The sequence below is a fragment of the Lasioglossum baleicum genome, chromosome 7 (genome assembly GCF_051020765.1).
Source record: "Lasioglossum baleicum chromosome 7, iyLasBale1, whole genome shotgun sequence".
NCBI classification, from domain to species: Eukaryota; Metazoa; Arthropoda; class Insecta; order Hymenoptera; family Halictidae; genus Lasioglossum; species Lasioglossum baleicum.
The window spans coordinates 17,405,354-17,425,723 of NC_134935.1; the positions used below are offsets into that span (position 1 = coordinate 17,405,354).

At 41.7% G+C, this 20,370-nt stretch overlaps 1 protein-coding gene and 1 non-coding gene across 4 annotated transcripts in view; one reads left to right on the plus strand and one right to left on the minus strand.

Moving 5' to 3' along the window:
- Positions 1-6,449: 6,449 nt before the first annotated feature.
- Trnam-cau (transfer RNA methionine (anticodon CAU)) lies at positions 6,450-6,522 on the minus strand. Its single transcript has one exon. It is a non-coding gene; the product is annotated as a tRNA-Met (tRNA).
- A 5,070-nt stretch (positions 6,523-11,592) lies between these two features.
- Positions 11,593-20,370, plus strand: part of LOC143210516 (hemicentin-1) — a 188,898-nt gene continuing 180,120 nt past the window's right edge. For all 3 annotated transcript variants that reach the window (XR_013009270.1, XM_076427417.1, XM_076427418.1), the window contains exons 1-2: positions 11,593-12,245; positions 20,156-20,363. Coding sequence is in view for 2 of the 3 variants with exons in the window: in XM_076427417.1 (XP_076283532.1) it covers positions 20,246-20,363 (118 nt within the window). In the remaining variant the exon portion in view is untranslated. The remainder of the gene's footprint in view (positions 12,246-20,155; positions 20,364-20,370) is intronic.

The window sequence follows — 20,370 nt, forward strand, 5'->3', positions numbered from 1 at the left end:
CACCGACTGAAAGCCTACATGAAAAAGTTGTGGAATTTTCTAAACAAATTTAGCTTGTACGATGTTTTTTATTGCAAGTTTGTCAAATTCATTTGAAACACACAGAAATATTTTCAACGTTTCGAATTTGGGGGATTTTTGTGAGCTAGTTGACGAGTATCGGTTTCGAATAAACTGCCTAGAAACGAGTGTGCAACGAATCGAAGGGCTCGGACGAGGCGTGACGAGGATGTAAAAGGGCGAATGTTCAAGGGAACTTGCGCAACGTGGTGCTGGACTCGGTGAACCGTAGACGTCCGAAATTAGCGATCGAATCGAATTGTCTCTGCGCCGCAACCCTTATCCTCCGTTTTATCGCAGCCGGTGGCTCGCGAGAGCGTTCACGCGGCCACGGTCAATGTGTACTCGACGCACCCTCCATTATGCGGGCCCATTATTCAAATCTGCGTCCACCAGACTACAAATATCGTTACCGTACCCCTCTCTCTCTCTCTCTCTCCTCTTCTCTCTTCTCTCTGGCATCGTTCTGCTTGTGCTGGCTCCACTCCTCTTTTCAATAAACGACGCAACGGCACGCGATCGTCGCGTTTCCCGTTTCCCTTTTCGAGCCATTCGAAAAAACCAGCTACAGTTCCGGACAAAATTAAGTGGACACTCTCTAAAAACTAATACAATTTTTAAAATTAGAACGACTTTAATTTTTTTGAGGTGTTGGAAGATTCACCTAAACAGAATTCATTAAAATTTTCATTAGAGGCATATATAAAAGAGTTAAAAATCGTGACTTTCGATTTTCCGAAAAAATGTTTTTCTCCATATTATAAGAAAAATTAAACATTTTTATCCAATTTTTAAAAAGTCATTTTTTAAAGGGTGTCCACTTAATTTTGTCCCCGACTGTATGCGCCTCTTGTTCGATTAAGAGATCCAGGGATCGCGTGACCGGCTATAATCTTGACCCGCTACTTTTATCATAAGTGTTCCCTTTCTATTCGGAATTCGCGAGCTTCGAGAGCAACTAGAGGAATTCTTTTGTTAGCGGAAGGAGCCCAGGATCGATTGATCCTTGATTGATGCTGGGGAAAAATCAGAGGCGACTCAATGTGTAGCTCTTAGGATGCTGCGTTGTGTATATTAATTCACACCAATCTCATGTACAAGAAAAATATCCTAGGAATTGACTGTTGATTTTGGCAACAAGTTCTCCGATCAAGATATTGGATGAAAACGCTGGATGCTTCTTTTCTTGATAATCTATCAAACTCCTTATGTGCGATATGCATGCAATTCAGCGAGATAAGCTAGCAGCCTAGTAAAAGGTGACTCCCGATCAAGCAGATTTTCCATCCGTGATCAATCAAGCCCGCAATTAAGCCGAGCGATCGTCGAGATCGAGTTGCGAGCATCTTCACGGTTTGCCGATCGAGAAGCCGAGATTACGTACAGTAACGCTGGCAGCTTCTGTTACCCCGTGGATACACGTAGGTAATTATGCGTGTAGCATATGCGCGCGTAAACTTACGCAGGGAATATCCTGTCACCCGAGGAAACGCATGTAAGACAGGATTCATGTGCGACAACTGCACCGGGTGGCCCAATAACAACGCTGTCTATTGCTGAACCATCACACCAATCTACTATCGTCTTCCTCTACGTCCTGGTCCTCATCCTCCTACAATTCCTCATCTTGATCCTCGTCCTCCTCTTAATCTTGTTCCTCATTCGTTTCTTTAATTCATTCTTCGCTCTTCTTCAGAAAAATTGAGAGCAATCGTGCTTCAGGACACAAACAATTAATATTCTGCATAAAAATCCACAGTCAGAATGTTTTGAGCTGATATTCGTTCCTCGATTTGCTAATGATATCGCAGAAATTGTTTCAATAATTGAATATTTCTCAAAGCAAACTCGTGTCATCTTTTCGTGCAAGAACGTTCGTGAAAGGAATGAGAAGAGATCCGAAAGAGATATCGAAAAACTCTTTGCAAAGAAAGAGAGTCGATACTCGTTCATATTAATGGTCCGCGTGAAATATTTCAGGGACGGAAACTATATCCAGGCCAGGGCAGGACAGGGTCCTGGAAATTTACTCGGGGCCGGTGTAGTTCGTTCCGAAAACGTTCCTTTTTCGTGAAAGTCCTTTTCGTACAGCGGAAAACGATCGGAATCCGGATGCGAGGAGAGCCAGCCGCTCGGAAACGCTCTATACGCCGCCACAGCAGTGGCGAGTTTCGCTGAAAGCCTGGCCAAAAGTGAACAAAATCTTTTGTTACATTTGACCAAAATTATTTTTCTGCTTATAACATCAAACAAGCATATTGTTATCATTTTAGAGTCATAGTCGGGTAATTTGTTATAGTAATTTACCAGTAGATAGAAAATTACAGTTTCATTTCGATGTTAATTTTATTTCTTCTGTTTATGGTCTTTCTTTGTAGAGTCAAGCCGAATAGGTACAGTAAATCTTCTATCGACGCAAAAAGGTACTATACGATGGACGTAAAAGAATATTAATTATAGAATATTAATTGACGATGAACGTTTCGGGCGCAAGGAAGGACAGCGTATGGGAAAGAAAGAGCCGTTGAGAGTCGCAGTCGCTTCTCTTTACACGCGCTGTCCTTCTCTACGTTCGGCTCGACTTTCGAAGCTAAAAAAATAGTGTCCCTCTACGATCGATGCAAACGAACCTCCCCGAGGCTTTTGCGTCGATAGAGAATTTACTGTACCTTGATCCAAAATACGACGAAAGGCGGTACCCAGCCATCGTCTTATATCAAAATAAAATTGTATCAATACTTCTGCCAATTTTTTTATTCGGTACCCCGTTGGTAAGAAAACAGGACCGCTGTTCGCGAGGAAGCTCAAGGTTGTAGAAAGCAGTTGGATTTACGGAGGGGAAAATGGCGGAAAGAGGAGACAGAGAGAGGGGAAAGAGAGAAACTAATGCGCCGGGGCTCCGCAGAATGCATCGAATACTTGGTTGAACGCCGTCACCGGCTAGCTTGCGGCCCGCGTTGACAGTTTCTTGATGGCTATTACATTTCATTGTCAACCGAGTGCACTAGCCGGCTGCTGCCCGGTCCGAATCCCTCGGGAGAATCATGGAATTCGACTCGTCCGAGAAGATACGTGTCCCGGACGCAATTATTCGACCCGCTCGACCATTCTTCGTCTGCTAACAGCGAGCGTCGTTGCATCCAGTTTCTTATTATGGTAGCTCATAAATACTTTTAGAATGATCTTCGGAGAATTTCGTCCTCGTTGTTGATGTCAATCTTCGTCAATGTTCTTTGAATGTCTCGTCGTTTTGTAAGTATATTTTACAATATTCCAGCTATTTTTAAAAATCTAAGTATTAAACATCGTGGGATGATTACATTAATCTTCCAGCATACATCTTGAGATAATTTCATGAAATTTCTGCGGCTGTCAATACGGTAATTAACATATTAGTCTATTAAAACCAATTCTCCGATTCGGTGTTATCTTGCGCAGTGAAATAATACTGAAATGTACACGAGATACATTTCATCTCTCTATTGTAATTAAACTGCACGTTTCACGAATTCGTATCGCGCACACGACGCGACGTGAAATTAAATAAAATACTTCACAAGCATTTAACTTATTGCAAAATGGTCAATAACGAGCATAAGTTACCAATCGGCTGCAATTGTTCCAAAACTATAGCATAGATAAATTTGATTCCTCTATGTTGACTATGCGAACCTGAATTGTTCGAATCGAGTAAAATGCTTACTGAACGTTCAACGAAATATGTTCATTTCACTTTCTACGGACAAATAAATTTGTCAATGGTGGCTGTAAGTGACCAATCAATTTCAATCATTGAAAAATAGTGCCAGAAATACATGCCATCCTCTTGCAATAATTATTCAACCCATAATCACTCGAATCGATTGGAATGCTCAACGAGCGTGCAGCAAATTTTTCATGTTACTTTCCATGACCGATTCAAATCCTCGACGATGAGTAACGGATCGATTTCAATTATTCCAATGATTGAAAAATAGTACGAACGACACATATTCTCCGTGTGCGATAATTATAATTAGACTGGCAATTTTATGCATTTATACCGTACACTCGGCGTCGAATCAAATAAATGCGCGCAATGGCCAGTGTTACAAAAGAATAATATTCTGCCACGGCAAGCATGAATTAATAATTATTCCATTTACACCAATTATTATAAAGCATAGATTCCAATTATTAGTTAAGACTTTACCTACCGGAAGCTTATTAATAGGATTTTCAATAATTGTGCTGTACCAAAAGAAAGCATAGAAATTTTCTTTTACATTGCAATCTTAAATAAAACTATTAGGTGATGTCATTGAGGGTGACTTATTAGTTCACAATGAACATTGCTGTTGCTATTGAAGGTTCCATTAAAAACTGTTTAGCCATGTACCATAGATTTTCAAAATCATGCGATAATCACCGGTCGGTAATGTGTTAATAGGCTAAAAGGAAAAACGAAGAAAGTGAGAGAGCGAAAGTTGCTCGCAGTCTAATAATAATATTCAGCCGGGCCATCGTTTCGCCCCGTAATTACAGTGGCGCATGCGAAAGCGGAGGCGAGAAACGGGGGTGGTAAAAATTGTGTTTGCGTTCCCCCACCCGGCCTAGTGACGCTTAACACACCGATTGCTCGTTAACGATAACACACGCGCATTTATTACGGAACCGCTGCGCTCCGCGCCGGCTGAATGACGTTGGAAATATGTCTGTTTGAGCGTAACCGGATCCGCTCTACTCCGCTCCACTCCGCTCGGGTCGCCAGAGACCGAGCACATTTTTAAAAGCTCACCGTAATTTCGCTGGTACGCGAACTTCCGAAAGCTCTCCCCCACCCCTCCCTCCCTCTCTCTCTCTTGTAGTCTTTTGAATGAGTAATTATGTTTCGCGCATATTGTTGCTGTTGCTGCGAGTTGCTGCTTAAAGTTGTTAAACATTTCTTATTATAATTCTATCAAATCGACGAATTTTAATTGATGAATAAAATAATGAATAAAATATTTTCCCTTTTGTTCGATGATTCTTTACCAAGAAGAATAAATAAGAAAATATGTTATTGATTAAAGTTCATCACTTTTCAAGAAAGAAATTCGGTTTTGCTGCAGATAGCTCAGACTGCTATACTTGTCTGTCCTAGGTGTTGCAGCTGGTTGTTTCTATTTGCAGCTAATAGCTGAGTTTGCTACATGCCTGGCGGGCCGCGTGTTGGCCAGGCCTGTGCTAGATAATACTAAGAATTGTCACTGCTAGTGGATGCTATTAGTTGTCGCTGGCAGCTATTCCTGCAAGTCGTCGCGGCCATTCGTCACTGTACATTCTCCCCGCTGGTTGTTACGACAAATCGACGCTGCTACTTGTTACTGCAAGTTGTTCCCCGTTGTTGGAACTTGGAAAAATGTTCGAATGCGACTATCGGAATGTTTTTCATCCGATCGGCGAATTACCCAGCGTTCGATTGCCGTGTTTGTATGCATGGTCGAACGTTTTGTTGGTTAATCGAGAAACGGTTCCGCGTATCGCAAACATTACAGAGATTATCGCGCGTTTCATTTATTTAGCACCCGACACGGCCTGGACAGTGTATCGATACTCTGTGAACGAGAGTCGAAACACGAACTGAAGGCTGAAGTGAGAGGAACGTCCCTTTCGTTACCGATTTCACGTAGTCATGATTATTCTACTGTTCAGCTTGTCTTGCCACAGGCTTGTATCGGGTTAGCGTTTTTAAATTAAAATTGGGAAAAAATTAAGGTATTTATTACTGGCATTTGTTTACCGAAAAACGTGAATAATTCCAAACCAGAAAAAGATAAAGCTAATTATTCCGCCGCAAGGGACACGTTAAAAATCACATTCATTTTCGTGATTCAGTACCATTATCGCGAGAAATTTGATTTAATTTATTATATCTATAGCGACTCTTTAATAAATGAACGAATATGTAGAACGCTTTAAACCTCCACATGCTCGTATAAATTATAAAAAGATTTTTTTTGATAATTACGTATTAAGGTGCAGTGAGGTAAGTGCGTCAACGGGGCAAGTGCGTTAATTGGATATTTTTATTATAATATGAACGAAATCTCTCTAGATTGTATTTATTAATGTGGTATAAGTTAGTATGAACTATTCTACATGGATGTTGTGCAAGAATAAAGGTGTTTTCCTCGCTCAAATCAACCAATGCCGAACAGTCACGTGCGAGGTACACGTACAACTATGAGGTTACCTGAACGTGCAACAAATGTTGATGTAGGTTTACATTAAATAAACCGATTTTATTATATTTTTTAAAATTTATTGAGAAATACACTAAGAGGCTCTTGCCCCGTAAATATTACTACACGGGGCAAGTGCGTACTATCACGGTGGGGTAAGTGCGTACTGCGAAAAAAGAAAAAAATTGCTCCGGGTGAGGATCGAACTCACGACCTTAAGATTATGAGACTTACGCGCTGCCATCTGCGCTACCGAAGCATTCGGTTAATACGTACTGTATGGGAAACTATAAAAATGAACAATATATTTAATGCAATAAAGAGCATTTTGTAACAGGCTTGATAATTCTATTCTTGCCCCGTAGCTCTTGAAACAAGGTTTGGAAGCATTTTTAACTCTCAGAGACGCTCTTGCCCCATTTTCGGGGGGCACTTTGCACAATATCCTATCAAAATGATAATTTTCAAGCAAAATTAGAGTCCTACATAACACTAATTCGTCAGTAATAACTGTGGCAAGAGTTTGATACCAAGAGCGTCAAGTTTTTACATGCCAGACTGAAAATACATCAGTTTAAAGTCCAACTTTGCAAAAACTAGGCCGTACTTACCCCACTCCACTTTAATAAATTCTTTCATAATAGTTTTTAATAATTGCAGCTTCACATAAACTTTGGTGACTAGCTAGTAACAGTCTCTCCACATGATCCACTTTTTACTGTCCGCTCATTCACGGTCCGATTGACAAATGAACGTTGGCTGATTACCAGCCGATAAAACCCCAATTTTCTCCGCCGCCGTGCTAATTACATGTTTAATCGATCCTCATCAAAATAACATACTAAAAAGGAACACCATCAGACTAGAAACCGCTCGTCACACTATCCGACGAACGACCAACATCCCCTCTTAAACGAAACAATGTAAAAGTGCTGTAACAGCACCACCACCGGCGTCGCGTCGTGTCTCGCATCGGAAGGAAAAATGCCAAAACTTTGCGGTCAACTCCTCAACTTCTCGCGGAGCAAATTTTATTTCGATATTTTTGATGGGTCAAAGGTTCTTTATCGCCCCATAAAAATACCAGTAAATTCCTGTAGACCAACCATCGCCCAGCAGTATAAGGGGAGGAACGAGCTAGCTATGAAAACGTGGTTCGAGGTTCGCGCTTCCGGCGAAAAAGCGCGTGATCTCCTCCCGCCTGTCTCCCGGTCGCTCGCGAGTTGCAAGATTAATGAGACCGCGGCCCGATAGCGTCACGGCTTTTTTACTGGGGTAATTAACTCGGTGGATATCGATTGAGCCCCCGTTCGATCGAAATTAATCGAGCTCCGCGATTCCGAGACGAGGCGAGCCTAACCTCGCCCTCTTCTCGCAGGACTTGCTCTTGCGATGCGACTTACGCGATTAATTACTCGGAACTATGCGACTCTGCAAACGGAAAAAACTATTTTTCTAAGGATTATGTATTGCATTTCATTTAAGAACGATTAATGATTTTTTATTGTACAGGTGTTTCGAAATTGTACACTCCTGAAAAGAATTAAGGGATCACTTCTGCGTACCCGAAAAATTGCTCCCACTTTACGTGCTCCGTCAAAAATTGCTGTATCGATATCGTTAAACAATGGTTTCAATTTACTTCAATGCTGAGTAACTCGAATAAAAAAGGTTTAAAAAACTTCGTTTTTAATAAGTGGTTGAATATTACTGTCAGTAACTGTATTTCAACATGTCTGCGTGAAATAATAATTTCGTTAGCAATTAGCGCCATAAAGAACAAGATTGAATGAATAACAATATCGCTCTAGGCGACGATAATTCATTTACGTTTACATGCACTGATTTATTTCAGTTTAATGAACATACGACAATTTCATTGGATCCCGTATATGTAGCTTGTTAGTTATTCGGATTTGCTTCCGATTTAATATAAATTGAAGTAAACAAACAAATTCTGTTTTTCCAGAAAACATTGTGCTTGTGAATTGGTGTGGATGCAATAATGATTTTGTTGGCAATTCGTGCTGCGAAGAGCAGGATTGAATCAATAGCAGTACTCTTGCAAACAATAATAATTTATTTACAGAAACTTGCACGCGGTTATTTCACTTTAATAAAAATGCATCGATACTATTGGGTCATCTACATATAATTTGCTAGTTGTTCAGGTTTGCTTCCAATTCAATGAGTATTGTTCTTGTTCAATCGAGTATATTTTTATTAATTGGCACGGGTACAATAATCACTTTGTTAGCGATTCATTCAAAGGTGAGTAAGATTGAATTAATCACAATGCTCTTCTAGACAATAATGATTTATTTGTTTTCTCTAGCACGTACTTGTTCAGTTTAATAAACGTGCAACAATTTGATTCGATGCTGTTTAATTTACTGTTTATTCAGGTTTGTTTCCGATTCGATGCAACCCGCGGTCCATAAACAAATTGCCCTTTTCCATAAAATTGTTTTTATTGATCGGGACGGACATAACAATAATTTTATTACCAATTCATTGAATGAAGGGCCGTATTGAATCAATAACACCGCTCTCCTAGGAAACGATAATGTATTTACATATTGCGATACGGTCCGAGAGGAATAAATTACGTGCTCATGTATGTATGTATGTATTCGTTCACATTTATTTTACGTTTGGTAAACGTGCAATCTTTAAAACTATTGAGTAACTACACCTAATATTTTGCATACATAATTAGGAATCCGTATACCATAATCTCACAAAAAATTATCAAAATCGAAGTCGCACACTTGGGGTCCTTCCCTTGTAAGTTAACCTACGTTCTAGTCTGACCACTCAGGTGTTCTTTGCGTCCCTCTAGCCCCGTTCCCGTCCCGCTAGTTTACACTCTTTCACTGGACAGTACTTATCATCTGCAAAACACATTTTTAAAATGCTCATGACAGGCCCAAATAATAAAGTTGTGAGAAGTAGCTGTTACTCGAAAAAGAAAAGTTGAACTCGTTTGGTTCTTTGCAAAAAAATTATTCTGATTTAAGCCGTGTACTATCAATTATGAGACTGAGTGTAGCTATCCGGGTTTCTTTTCGATTCAATGTCAACCGTACATAAATAAATTGTCTTGCTCCGGAGATAGAAGCACTTTTATTAGTTCAGTTTCGTTGCTCGCCTGTATAGAATGAGTAAAAGCGAACGAACTAACTCGTCGTTTTCTTGACACAGTTGTCCACGGTTTCTTTGTCGGACGGCATAGTTTCTTGTTAGTCGTCGCTGCCTCGCTGTGTAATTCGGACAAACAAACAAACGCAACAGCTTCTTGTGGACAAATAATTGAGTCACTGTCCTCGTGTATCGCGGCACTCGATTAGAATTGTTTGGGCCCGGAGGAAAAGACGTTCTCTCCTGGATCTTCTATGTATTTGGACTCATTGATGCGGCTGTTTGACTGAGTTTGTCTTAAATGTTTTCTTATTTGCAATTCGTTTCTCTATTTCTTTTTTACATTGTAACATCTCTATGTTGCTATACAAATTGTCGTTGTCGATATGCGGTACTGAAAGTTGTTGCTGCGAGTTGTTACTCGAAGTTGTTGTAGAAGTCACTACAAATCTAGGCGATAATTGACATCTCTGAAATCCTCTCGAAACATGTGAATAAACTAACAACTCCGAGAAGAGCACTGTTATCGATTCAATCCTACTCTTCACTCCACGAGTTGCTAACGCAATTATTATTCTATTTGTACCAATTAGTAGAAGTGCTCTTTTGCAAATCCGAAAAGCTAGCTAATTCAATACGATGGAATGAAATTATTGCACGCGTATTATCACCCAGCGAGCAACGGCTCTTTTTTGCAATAATATAATTGAAGATGCTTGGGGCCGTTCGTGGCTTTATTTATCAATTTCTACGAACATAATTTTTTAGAAGCATTTCTTACAGTCGTATTAATATATTAATTCTGTTATTGCGAATGCAACAGCTTATTAAAACTCAATTAATTTAATTGCCTGCAATTGAGTAATTAAATTACGATTTCGATACTCTGGGTGAAAGTAGACCCCGGCCGCAACTGTTGGAGGGTTAAAATAAAGTACGCGCCTCCATAGTAGTATGTATAGGTAATATATTTCTGTCAGATCCTCTCGGGACATGTCAATAAATGATCATTTCCTAGAAAAGCATCGATAAGCTATTCTATTTATATCAATCAGTAAATGCATTTTCTGGAAAAAACATAATTGATTTACGGGCACTTTACATTGAATCGGAAGCGAGAGCGAACAGCTATCAAATTAAATATAACATGCTGGAGTTATTGCATATTTAACAAAAATAAATGTATATCAGCGGCAGGTAGATAATTTATTTCCCTGAAATCCTCTCGGCATATTTAAATGAATGACCATTCCCTAGGAAAGCACTCTCATCGATTCAACCCCTCCCTTCGCTGCATAAATTATTAACAAAACGATCATCATACAATTACTGTTACATACAATTACTTTTATTTTCTCCTTTTTAGTGCATTTTAATATAAGCGTGATTTTTAAAAAGTTTTTTTTTCATTCTGTGTAAACTGTAGGTTTTTGTGAAATTACAAATTTTCATAATAAAGTTTATACAAAAGGGAACTAGCAAACATTTCCTTTGTTTTGAAAAATAAACCAGCCCACACACACACACACACACAATCTAAAGAGGATAAGAATCGCATTAAATTCAGGATTACTGCTAAGTAACAGTTAAGAAGATTACTGTTACTACATTTGTCCTTCTTCTCTTAACATTATTACATCCAGACTGCAGATTTTTATGCAAGTACAAATTCTTATAGACTGGTTTATATGAAATAGAACCAGTTAACGTTGTTTTTATTCTACTGCGGATCCCGTTACAAACAAAAATATGCTCATCGCCCAACCAAAATCCCAATTTCCAAAAATTCACCCCCTTCCCAAAACTCACCACTGTCTCGTCCACAGTCTCTCACGGCTGTTCATCTGCGGAGCGTAGGCTGCGAGCTCGCACGAAGATTATCGAGCCCTCGCAAGAGAAAGAGAGAAAGCCTGATCAGGAGAGTCGTAGCTCCAAGAGGGAAAGAGAGATTTCGTGTTCTCGCTCTCGCGATAGAGGAGAGGCGGGAGGGTGTCGTTCACTGGCATCAGGGGTGCACGCGCGTCGGAGGTCCCGACTAGGTGCACCAGCGAGAGATCCAACAGGGGGTGTGAGGCTAGCATAGTAGGAGGCAGAGAGAGGGAGCTGGAAGAGGGAAGAGAAGAGAGGAGAGAGAGAGAGAGAGCGCCAGAAGAGGGTGGTTTCAAGCGCAGGTTGGAGGATGGTATCCGTGCGCGAAAGTTCGTCGCCAGCATCCAGTGACATCGCGGAGCTCGACGCGCGCGCTTCGTTCACCTCGAGCGACGTTTCCCACGCAGTGTTTGCACCCCGATGTCCTGCGATCGGCTAGCCTAACCGGTTAGGCTCTGCCCGAAAACGTACATCGCGTCATCCCCCGAAAAATCTCCACCCCATTCACGAAATTCCCCTTCAAACAACGTCAAACTCCAATCGAACGGGATCAGTGATTCTTGTGTTTACGTCTCGGTTACATACCCTCCCGCGATTGGATACGCTGCCGAACGCCTCGATCATCAGGATCAACGAATCGTCGAGTCTTCCTAGATCTGTGGGATCGTCCTGATCCAGAAGATCCATGGAACCTGTGCGTGCTCGCGCGAGCGGTGCTCGGGAACGCCGCGAGACGATGTGAGACATGATGTGAAACGCAGAGTGGTGTGAGACGTTTTCCAGACCGATGATAGGACATAGCGAGGCCACGTGGCATAGTAATAATTCAGCCTGGAGTTCTTCCCAGCTCGACGAAGACCATACTCTTCGGACCATGCTGTGCTGCTAGACAGAGCGAGAACTGTCGTGAGAGTGTGCCTCCTCCCCTGCTGCACGTCGCGTCAGGTGGAACGTTGGACGAGGACGGGACAGGTAACCACCATCCGGAGAGCGGATTTTACGATTTATTTCACCTGGTCGGTTCACCTGGTAATTGGAGGATCCGGAAAAGGCAGGCTTTCGAATTTCTGCCCTGCGGCTACGCTTCGTTACACTCTCGCACCTCCCAGCCAAACCCCCCCTTCCCAGCCTCCCGATAAATCAACCCTTGGATTTTTTACGCCACGTTCCTCAACGGTAATCGATCGCTTTGTGAGCGAACCAGTTCAAAGGAACTCTCGGAATGCTGCGCTCGGATGCTACTTTTGCACTGGGGATTTTCGGGAATTGTCCCTGAACCAGTTCTACCAAAAACGAAAAGTAAATTGTGTTTTAGAAACTGTTTTAACAAGCTGTTCAGCAGCGTCAGAAATCTCATTCGCAGACCGAGCAGGTTCTTAACAGGTTTATTAATTGAAACAGAATTATCGAGCCCCATTTAAGACGGCAACGAAAACACTCTCGCTTAAGCGTTAACTTCGGAAAGGAGATTGAGAGGTCCAGTTAAGAAGTTGAAGAAGAGTTTCGTGAGAGGAAATTTCGAAAACCCAGCCCCATAGGAGAGTCATGATTTTCCAAGTTGATGTGGAACGGCTTCGGTCAATGGCTTCCTGAATATTTCGCATTGTGCTTGCAAGATACGCCACTTGGCTCTGTCTGAACGTTTCCTGCTAGATGGAATTTGTTTACAAGCAAGCGAATATTGGCTCTTGCAAAACCGCAAGATGTGCTCGCTGCCGAAATTTCCTAGTTAACTCTTCTCTAACTTCAACGGGAAACACCGACTACTACTCTCTCTTCGGAAGTTGACCGCTTACAGATTCTCTGGGTCTTCTTTGACCTATATTTACGCTTCCGGTTCCTTTCGTATTTCCAAAAACAGCGGAAAATTACTGACGAGATTTGTGAAATTTGTTTCGGGATTGCTAGTGAAGTGAAATCTTGTTGTTCATATTTTTGAAAAATGGAAAATAGATTAATGCTTTTTTTAAGTATCGTATTAAAACTGTAGATTTTTATGGGCTAGTTTATACCAATTTGTGAGAAATTGCAATATTTATGGACTACTTTATACAAAACGCAACGACTAGAAATTTGCATTAAAAGATAAGCAGGATCCCGTTAAATTATCTCATTGTGATTTTAAATATTGTAATAGGATTACTATATTTATTCTTCCTTTTTGTCGTTGTATCCAGAGTATAGACTAATTTATACAAAATGGAACCAGTAGAAGTTTTCTTTATTGTATTGAAGATTTAGCTGCACAGTCTAAAGAGAAGATAACAATCTCATTAAATATAATCCATATTCGCCTTTTTTTACCATTGCATGCAATTTCCCCAGCAACTATAAATTTCTATGGACAATTTCATACACAATGGAGTCTATACGAGCTTTATTCTACTAAAGATTTCACTGCAATAATCCCATTAAAGTGATGTTTATTCTTAGTAAAATCTTTATTTTTTAATCGTGTCGAAAAATAAGTGTAAGAATTGTTTAAACAATCTTTTGATCACGTTATAAAGAGGCCTACTCTTGCCGTAAATGATCCAACCGAGGCTGGCAATAGGTCAAGCATCTCACAAAACATAACACAGCAGCAACATCCCCATTAAAACCTGAGGATTTTAGAGCCCCGTGAAACCGCTGGCAAGAAAAGGGCCATAACCTCGTGTCCCCGAAAGATGATTCCACCGGGGTACACGCTCTGCAGGGACATTTTCAACGCGTAATGTTTCGCCTGGAAAACATTTTTTCCCCGGGTGGTACGGCCCGATATTCTGATGGATGTCGCCATTTATCAGTCACTGGCTGCGTCCTTGTCAGCGAGCATGACAGAGAGGATATCGCGAATTACGCTTCCCCGATTTTATTTTGATTTTCACCCGCACTCCCGCACGCTGGATAGAGAAAATGGGGAAAAAAGAGTGCGTTACCATGAATACACATATATGCACGTGGACAAAACAACAGCTCGATAAAAAAATAATACATTTCAATCGGCGATGCGCGAGACGACAATGATTCGTGCTCTTTAGACGATATAATACGTTTAGCGACCGGGAAACGATCTATTCGGTTGGAAAACGCGCGATTTTCCCTCGGACGACGACGACGACGATTTACGCGAGTTTCCTCCGCTGCGCGCCGTCAAGAAAACTTTCTCGGAAATATTCTTCGGACCGAGAGTGTATCTGCTCCCGAGCGAACAAAAGCGCCCCAGACTGCCTAGCCGACGATAATATCAATTACTTTTGCTCCGGATTGCGAATTTTTCCTTCCCGGAACACCTTCGAACTCGCGAATCAATATTTGACGATGAAGACACGGAAAGTTGCGAGACTTTTAATTGCGAAACTGGGTCATACTCTGTAAGCACATCCGATAGAACGCGAGCGTTCGTCTTTAACTAGTATATTTTCATTGGAAACTTGAATATTCTTTATGGACAATTCTATGTACAGGGTGGACCAATACGTATTAGCGCATCGTTATCTTAACCAAGGATTTTCAGTGTAAAGAGGACTACGGTAGAGCAGAAACAGTGTTTTCAGAGATATCAAGGCAACCTTAATTTTTACCACGTTTTTATTTCGCTTTCTTGTTTGTTTGTTTGTTTGTTTGTTTGTTTGTTTGTTTGTTTGTCTGTTTGTCTGTTCTGTGGCAAATTTTGCAATTGATTTTGAACTAACTTCCTGATGAGCTAGAGACTTGAAATCGGTTACATGGCTCAGAACTGGATGACAATGCATTATTCAAAAAAAATTTTTTTAAAATAAAGACATAGAATTTTTCTATGCACTATTCCAGGGGTGGCCAACAAGTCGATCGCTCACGATGTCTTAGCTTTAGGCCAGTATCACTAAATGTAGCGAATATATAGCTATTATATACCTCATTCCATTTAAAAAAATGAAATTGAGCTTCATATGTCCTTTACGTATCCACCTACAAATTTCTTCACACATTTCTTCCTAACACCAATAGCAGCCGAGTGATTCAGGTGGCCTGTTTCTGGCGCCAAAAGATGATTAATTTAAGAGGTACTTCAACTAGTACCACATTTTGGTGACGCCCTGTACAATGCGAATAAAAGAGAAGTGAACTCGGAGAGGCTGGCTCGTCTTCGGGAAGCTAGAAAATCGAATTTCGAAGTGTCGAGTCTCGAAGGAAAAATCGAGTGCTTTGAAAAACAGTAACGGGAACGGGATTTTTCGCGACGAGTATAGAATACACACTCTCTCTCTCTCTCTTTCTCTAGAGAGAGAGTTAACTTTCTTATCGCGTCGGGGAAAGGGATCGGCCGTAGTAAAAGGATCTCCTTGTTTTCGCCGGGATTTCTGAAACGGGATTAAAGGTAAACTGATTAGCGGCCCTTCTAAGCCGATTCCGAAGCGTACCTTTTTGATCGGGGCTCGGGGAAATTAGCGTCGCCTCTTGTCGCATCGGATACTCGTCGCCTAATCGTCTTGGATGCTCTTTGAATGTCGGTGTGGGCCTTTAGAAAGCCGAGGTGACGACGGAGGTATCACGGAAAGAGACAGAAAATAGGGTTTCTCTCGCACCTCCCTAATGGTCGTTTAACAGCCTCCGTGAAAAGACGAGGAACGACTAGAGTCGACTCGAACTCGAACTTCTCGATATCTCGTCCACGTCGCGCCTTCGGCGAGCGTCGTCGGTCATTTTACTCGGCCCGAATCATGTTGCTCTCCCTCGCTCCAATTATATTCTTGTCTGTCTCTCCCTTTCTCTCGCAAACACTTCGATCCTCGTTTCGAACACGAATTGACGACAAATTGGCCACCAATTACGTCGCGCGCGATTCGATTCACGACCGTCTTCATTCGCCGGAGAGAGAATGCAGAATACATGAGACCCTCCCTCGGTTCTTTTGCGACACGGGAACTATCGATCACTACACCTGACTAATTAGGTAAGAACATTATACAGGGTCATCCGTTTTTAAACGGCCAAACGTTAACCAGCTGTAGAGGACCCCAAATAGAACAACTTTTACCCCTATCACTTTTTTTTGTTTCGGCCTTGATTTCCAGATAATTGCAAAAAACCATCATTTTTTGAGTTTACATAAAATTAAATATCTCAGGACTCCAATGATGAATCTTGATGGTTTGACCTTTGTTTAGTTTAAAATAAGTAGGGGCATTTTTTTTATTAAATAAACTTTTTTGTATGACCTTCGGATAAAAAAAAAAGTGATAGGTGTAAAAGTTGTTCCATTTGGGGTCCTCTACAGCTGGTTAACGTTTGGCCGTTTAAAAACGGATGACCCTGTAGTTATGTATATCATTTTCAGTCTATTCAACATCTCCACAAAATTCTGAGAAGACGTTCCCACACGAAACGGACACAACGGACCGTCCCCTCAATTCTCGAGAAGCATCTTCGAACCAGATCAGGTCCCCTAATCTCCACTTAATTCCGCAAAAATTCTCGATCGGATCCATACTGCAAGCGAGCACCGGCCAAAGTTTCATCGCTTTGATCAGCGTCGTCGTCGCGATTATGACAGGCAGTGTCGTTTCGCTGGAAGCGAACAGGGGGCGGCAGGGGTTGGGGGGTAGCTAGACGACAATATCGTTCCGCGTGTTCCCGGTGTCACGATCCCCAGTCACGTTTGTAGCGTACGATAGTTCTGGTTCGACTCTGAAAGTAGAGTGAAGTAATTTCGTGTGTCGGATGCGGAACACATCCGAGAGACAACTCTCTTTCCCGATCAGAAGGTGAGGGAGGGTGGAGGTGGATGACGACGAGGATCGGTAACCTCCTTCCGGCTGTTCTCAAAGCAGCTTCAGCATCAGAAGACGGGGCTTCGAAAAGCCAGAAAAGAGCAGACACACACACACACACGTGTGTCGCGAGTAAAAACCGTTCTCGCATATAGCAGTGCGGGGAACAGTGTAATTTCGCAAGCAAGAGGGTCGCAATTTCGCTATCTCCGTCGATAATTTCGACATCGAGATCTCGCGAGAACTAGAATGGACGGCGTTTCGTTACCTTTACTGTCTGCCACGCTTCTTCTACCTCTTAGCTATCTCGCCGAGCCGATCTTCCAACGGATAACGTATCGCGAACCGTAAACCGGGTATGTGTTTCGCGAACCGTTCAATCGTTTTATGAGCCACGTATTTGCTACCGGAATATGTTTACGAACCTTTAAATCCCGATCTCGCCGTTCGACGCCGCTCAAAATGCTCCTGTATAGTGCCCACCGCGAAGTTGCCAGACGGGGCTATTATCAGGAATGTTAAGTGCGCTGCTCAGTTTCTGGATTGTCTGCGATTTTGAAATAATTGCAAATTTAGGTTTTTAGTTGTTTGGTTGCATTTTTTGCTTCTGTATAGAAAGTACAAAGACCGGAATCGTGCCAACCGTCGACCCACGTCTTCCAAAACATACTCGATAAAACAAATGATAACTCGTGCAACGTTGATTATTTTTACTTGAAAAAAATCACACGTGTACTTTAGACACCACCGAATATGTGTGGAAAATTTCATTGCGGAAGGTTCGATAGTTTTCCTGAAAAAAAATCGTAAGTATCAGCACAAACAACAGGACACCCCCACAGAGCAAAGTCAACCTGAATCGACATATTCAAAATATCTCGGAGCGACTTGTGGAGTTACATGACGCGTAGCGACCCTGTAAACACCCTGTGCGATCTCCCATCTCTATGGGATCACTCTTGCAAACTACGAGGGGGAAAGCGAGCGTCGATTTCGTATTCCCGTATGACGGTCGTTTCTTTGGGTCGCCCCCGGCTATTGCAGGCACACAGGGCCGAATGTCATTTCCTGTAACCGAAAACAAACCCGACCTGATAGCGGAAACAAAGTTACACGCTTGCAACGTTTAGATACCGTCTGCTCGCAATTCGATACCGGCGGCCGGGCACGAGAGCGTTATCGAAATTTTTCCCCTCTCATTCTCCCTCTCTGTCGGCTCAAGAAACAATTCATCCGGGACCGTAATTTCCTTCCGCCCTCTTCGTGAAAACAGAAAAGTGTCGGGACTCACAGATTAGATAAGAGACGAGAGATATACACGGGAACGATGGCCGTGGGAACACGTCTTTCTATCGAACGGTCAAAAAACCGAATTCCTTTTCCGGCCGACCAAACCAATCTTCCTCCGAGGAGTTCGCCTCGACAACTATTACTCGAGAAATTTTCGATAAAAATGCTTATCGAAATTCCCGACACTGCCCCGTACACGCTGGAATATGTATGCAAAACATCTCCCACGTGGAGCTTGTAGTTTCCGGTGTAAATAAATTCGCATAGATAAGACAGTCGCGTTAAAGATACAAGTTGGGAAGCGGATAACGGACGCTGGTCTTTGAGAATTGTTCTTTCAGAGAAGCTTGAACTTTTCGTGACAAATTTTGTTTTATATGACAGGCTGTAGATTGGACCAGTTCCACTCATTTTTCTATTGAGAAATATTGTCAATCTTTAAAAATGTAAATGTTTTACGGGAGGTCCTTTTTAGAGTCGCTCTGCTCTGAATTGGGAAATTTATAAAAATTTGTGAATTTATTTTGGTGGACTTAATCAACTTTTCGCGATGAAACTTTTTTTGCATGAAAGACTATAGTGTGGACCAATTCTCCTAATTTTTTCATTGAGAAATATTGACAATCTTTAAAATTATAAATGTTTTACGGGAGGTACTTTCTAAAGTCGCTCTGCTCTCAACTCGGAAATTTATAAAAATTGGTGAATTTATTTTGGGGAACCTAGTCAACTTTCCGCGATGAAACTTTTTTGTATGAAAGACTATAGTATGGACCATTTCTCCTAATTTTTTTATTGAGAAATATTGACAATCTTCAAAAATATAACTGTTTTCGGGGGAAGGGGGCTTTTTAATTTATGTAAATGTTTCCTTACAAAACCTAGTCAGCTTTGCTCAGTGAATCCTTCCTCGTGAGAAAGAGCACACTCCGCAGCATCCCTAGTAATTTCATCATAGCGAAATATTAATAATCGTAAAAGATTCACACGGCTCCCAGGAACCAGTCGACGAAATTTGAGGCAAATGGTTTCCGAGATGTTTTCGTCGTCGGTTTTCGAAACGTGTTTTCCGTTTTAAACGGATTACCTTGAACGTTCCTGAAGAAAGAGAGAGACGTTTTCCAGACGATGTACCCAGAGAGAGACAGAGGGAGAGAGAGAGAGAGAGAGAGAGAGAGAGAGAAATGTCCCCAAATTTCTGACCTAGAATAAACGTTTAAGGGTGGCTGAGCTGGAGCAGCAGTCGCCACGGCGAGGCCGACCGTATGAAACTCGATTTGAAATAATTTCATTTTCAAGGAGACATCTTGGACCGCGCGGTTATCGACTCGACTCGAGCTTTTCCGTTTCTTGTTCCAGCACCCGGATCGAATTCTAATGTCGAGCTCCGTGCGAAGCGCGAGACTATAATCCCGGAGCGGGTTTATTCCCTATTAAAACTTGTTCTACCTTCCGCTTACAAAAAGATGAATTACGATCGCTTGAAACGATAGAAAAATATCATTCCAACGCAGGAAAAAGCTTTCAAAACCTTCTCTGAACAATGGAGGATAATTGGACCGTGGTGTTTAATTTTAGAATTATCGATGCGGAGATTATAATTCCATTTATGTTCTGTGTTACTATAGCAGAGTAAACATAAAATTTAATATCACATTTATTGTATGACAAACACGAATTCCACTGCTAGAATATTAAAATAATTCGCACAGAGGAAATGAACGTCTGTTACACTTAATAAAACAGTTCAGTCCCGGTACAATAAAATATTCAGTCGAATCGAGTTTCGTGTGCTGGTTTAATTGTAAGACCGAGTTGTAAAGTTGGATTTAGGCTAAATGGCTGGTTTCATTTCAGTTGAAAGCCGATCCTTGTCCCGAGAACAAGACGCGAGCGTCCGTCGTTAGGATGGTTTGAGGGTGAAGTTGTCAAGAGACGTCTGTCAGTATGCTGTGGATATTGATCGCAGTGACGTGCATCGAGGTATCGACCTTTGCCAGCGCACAGCCGAAAAAACCGACCACTGCTCAAGAAGATGCGAACAACACTGAGCCCCAGCATCCCAGTGAGTA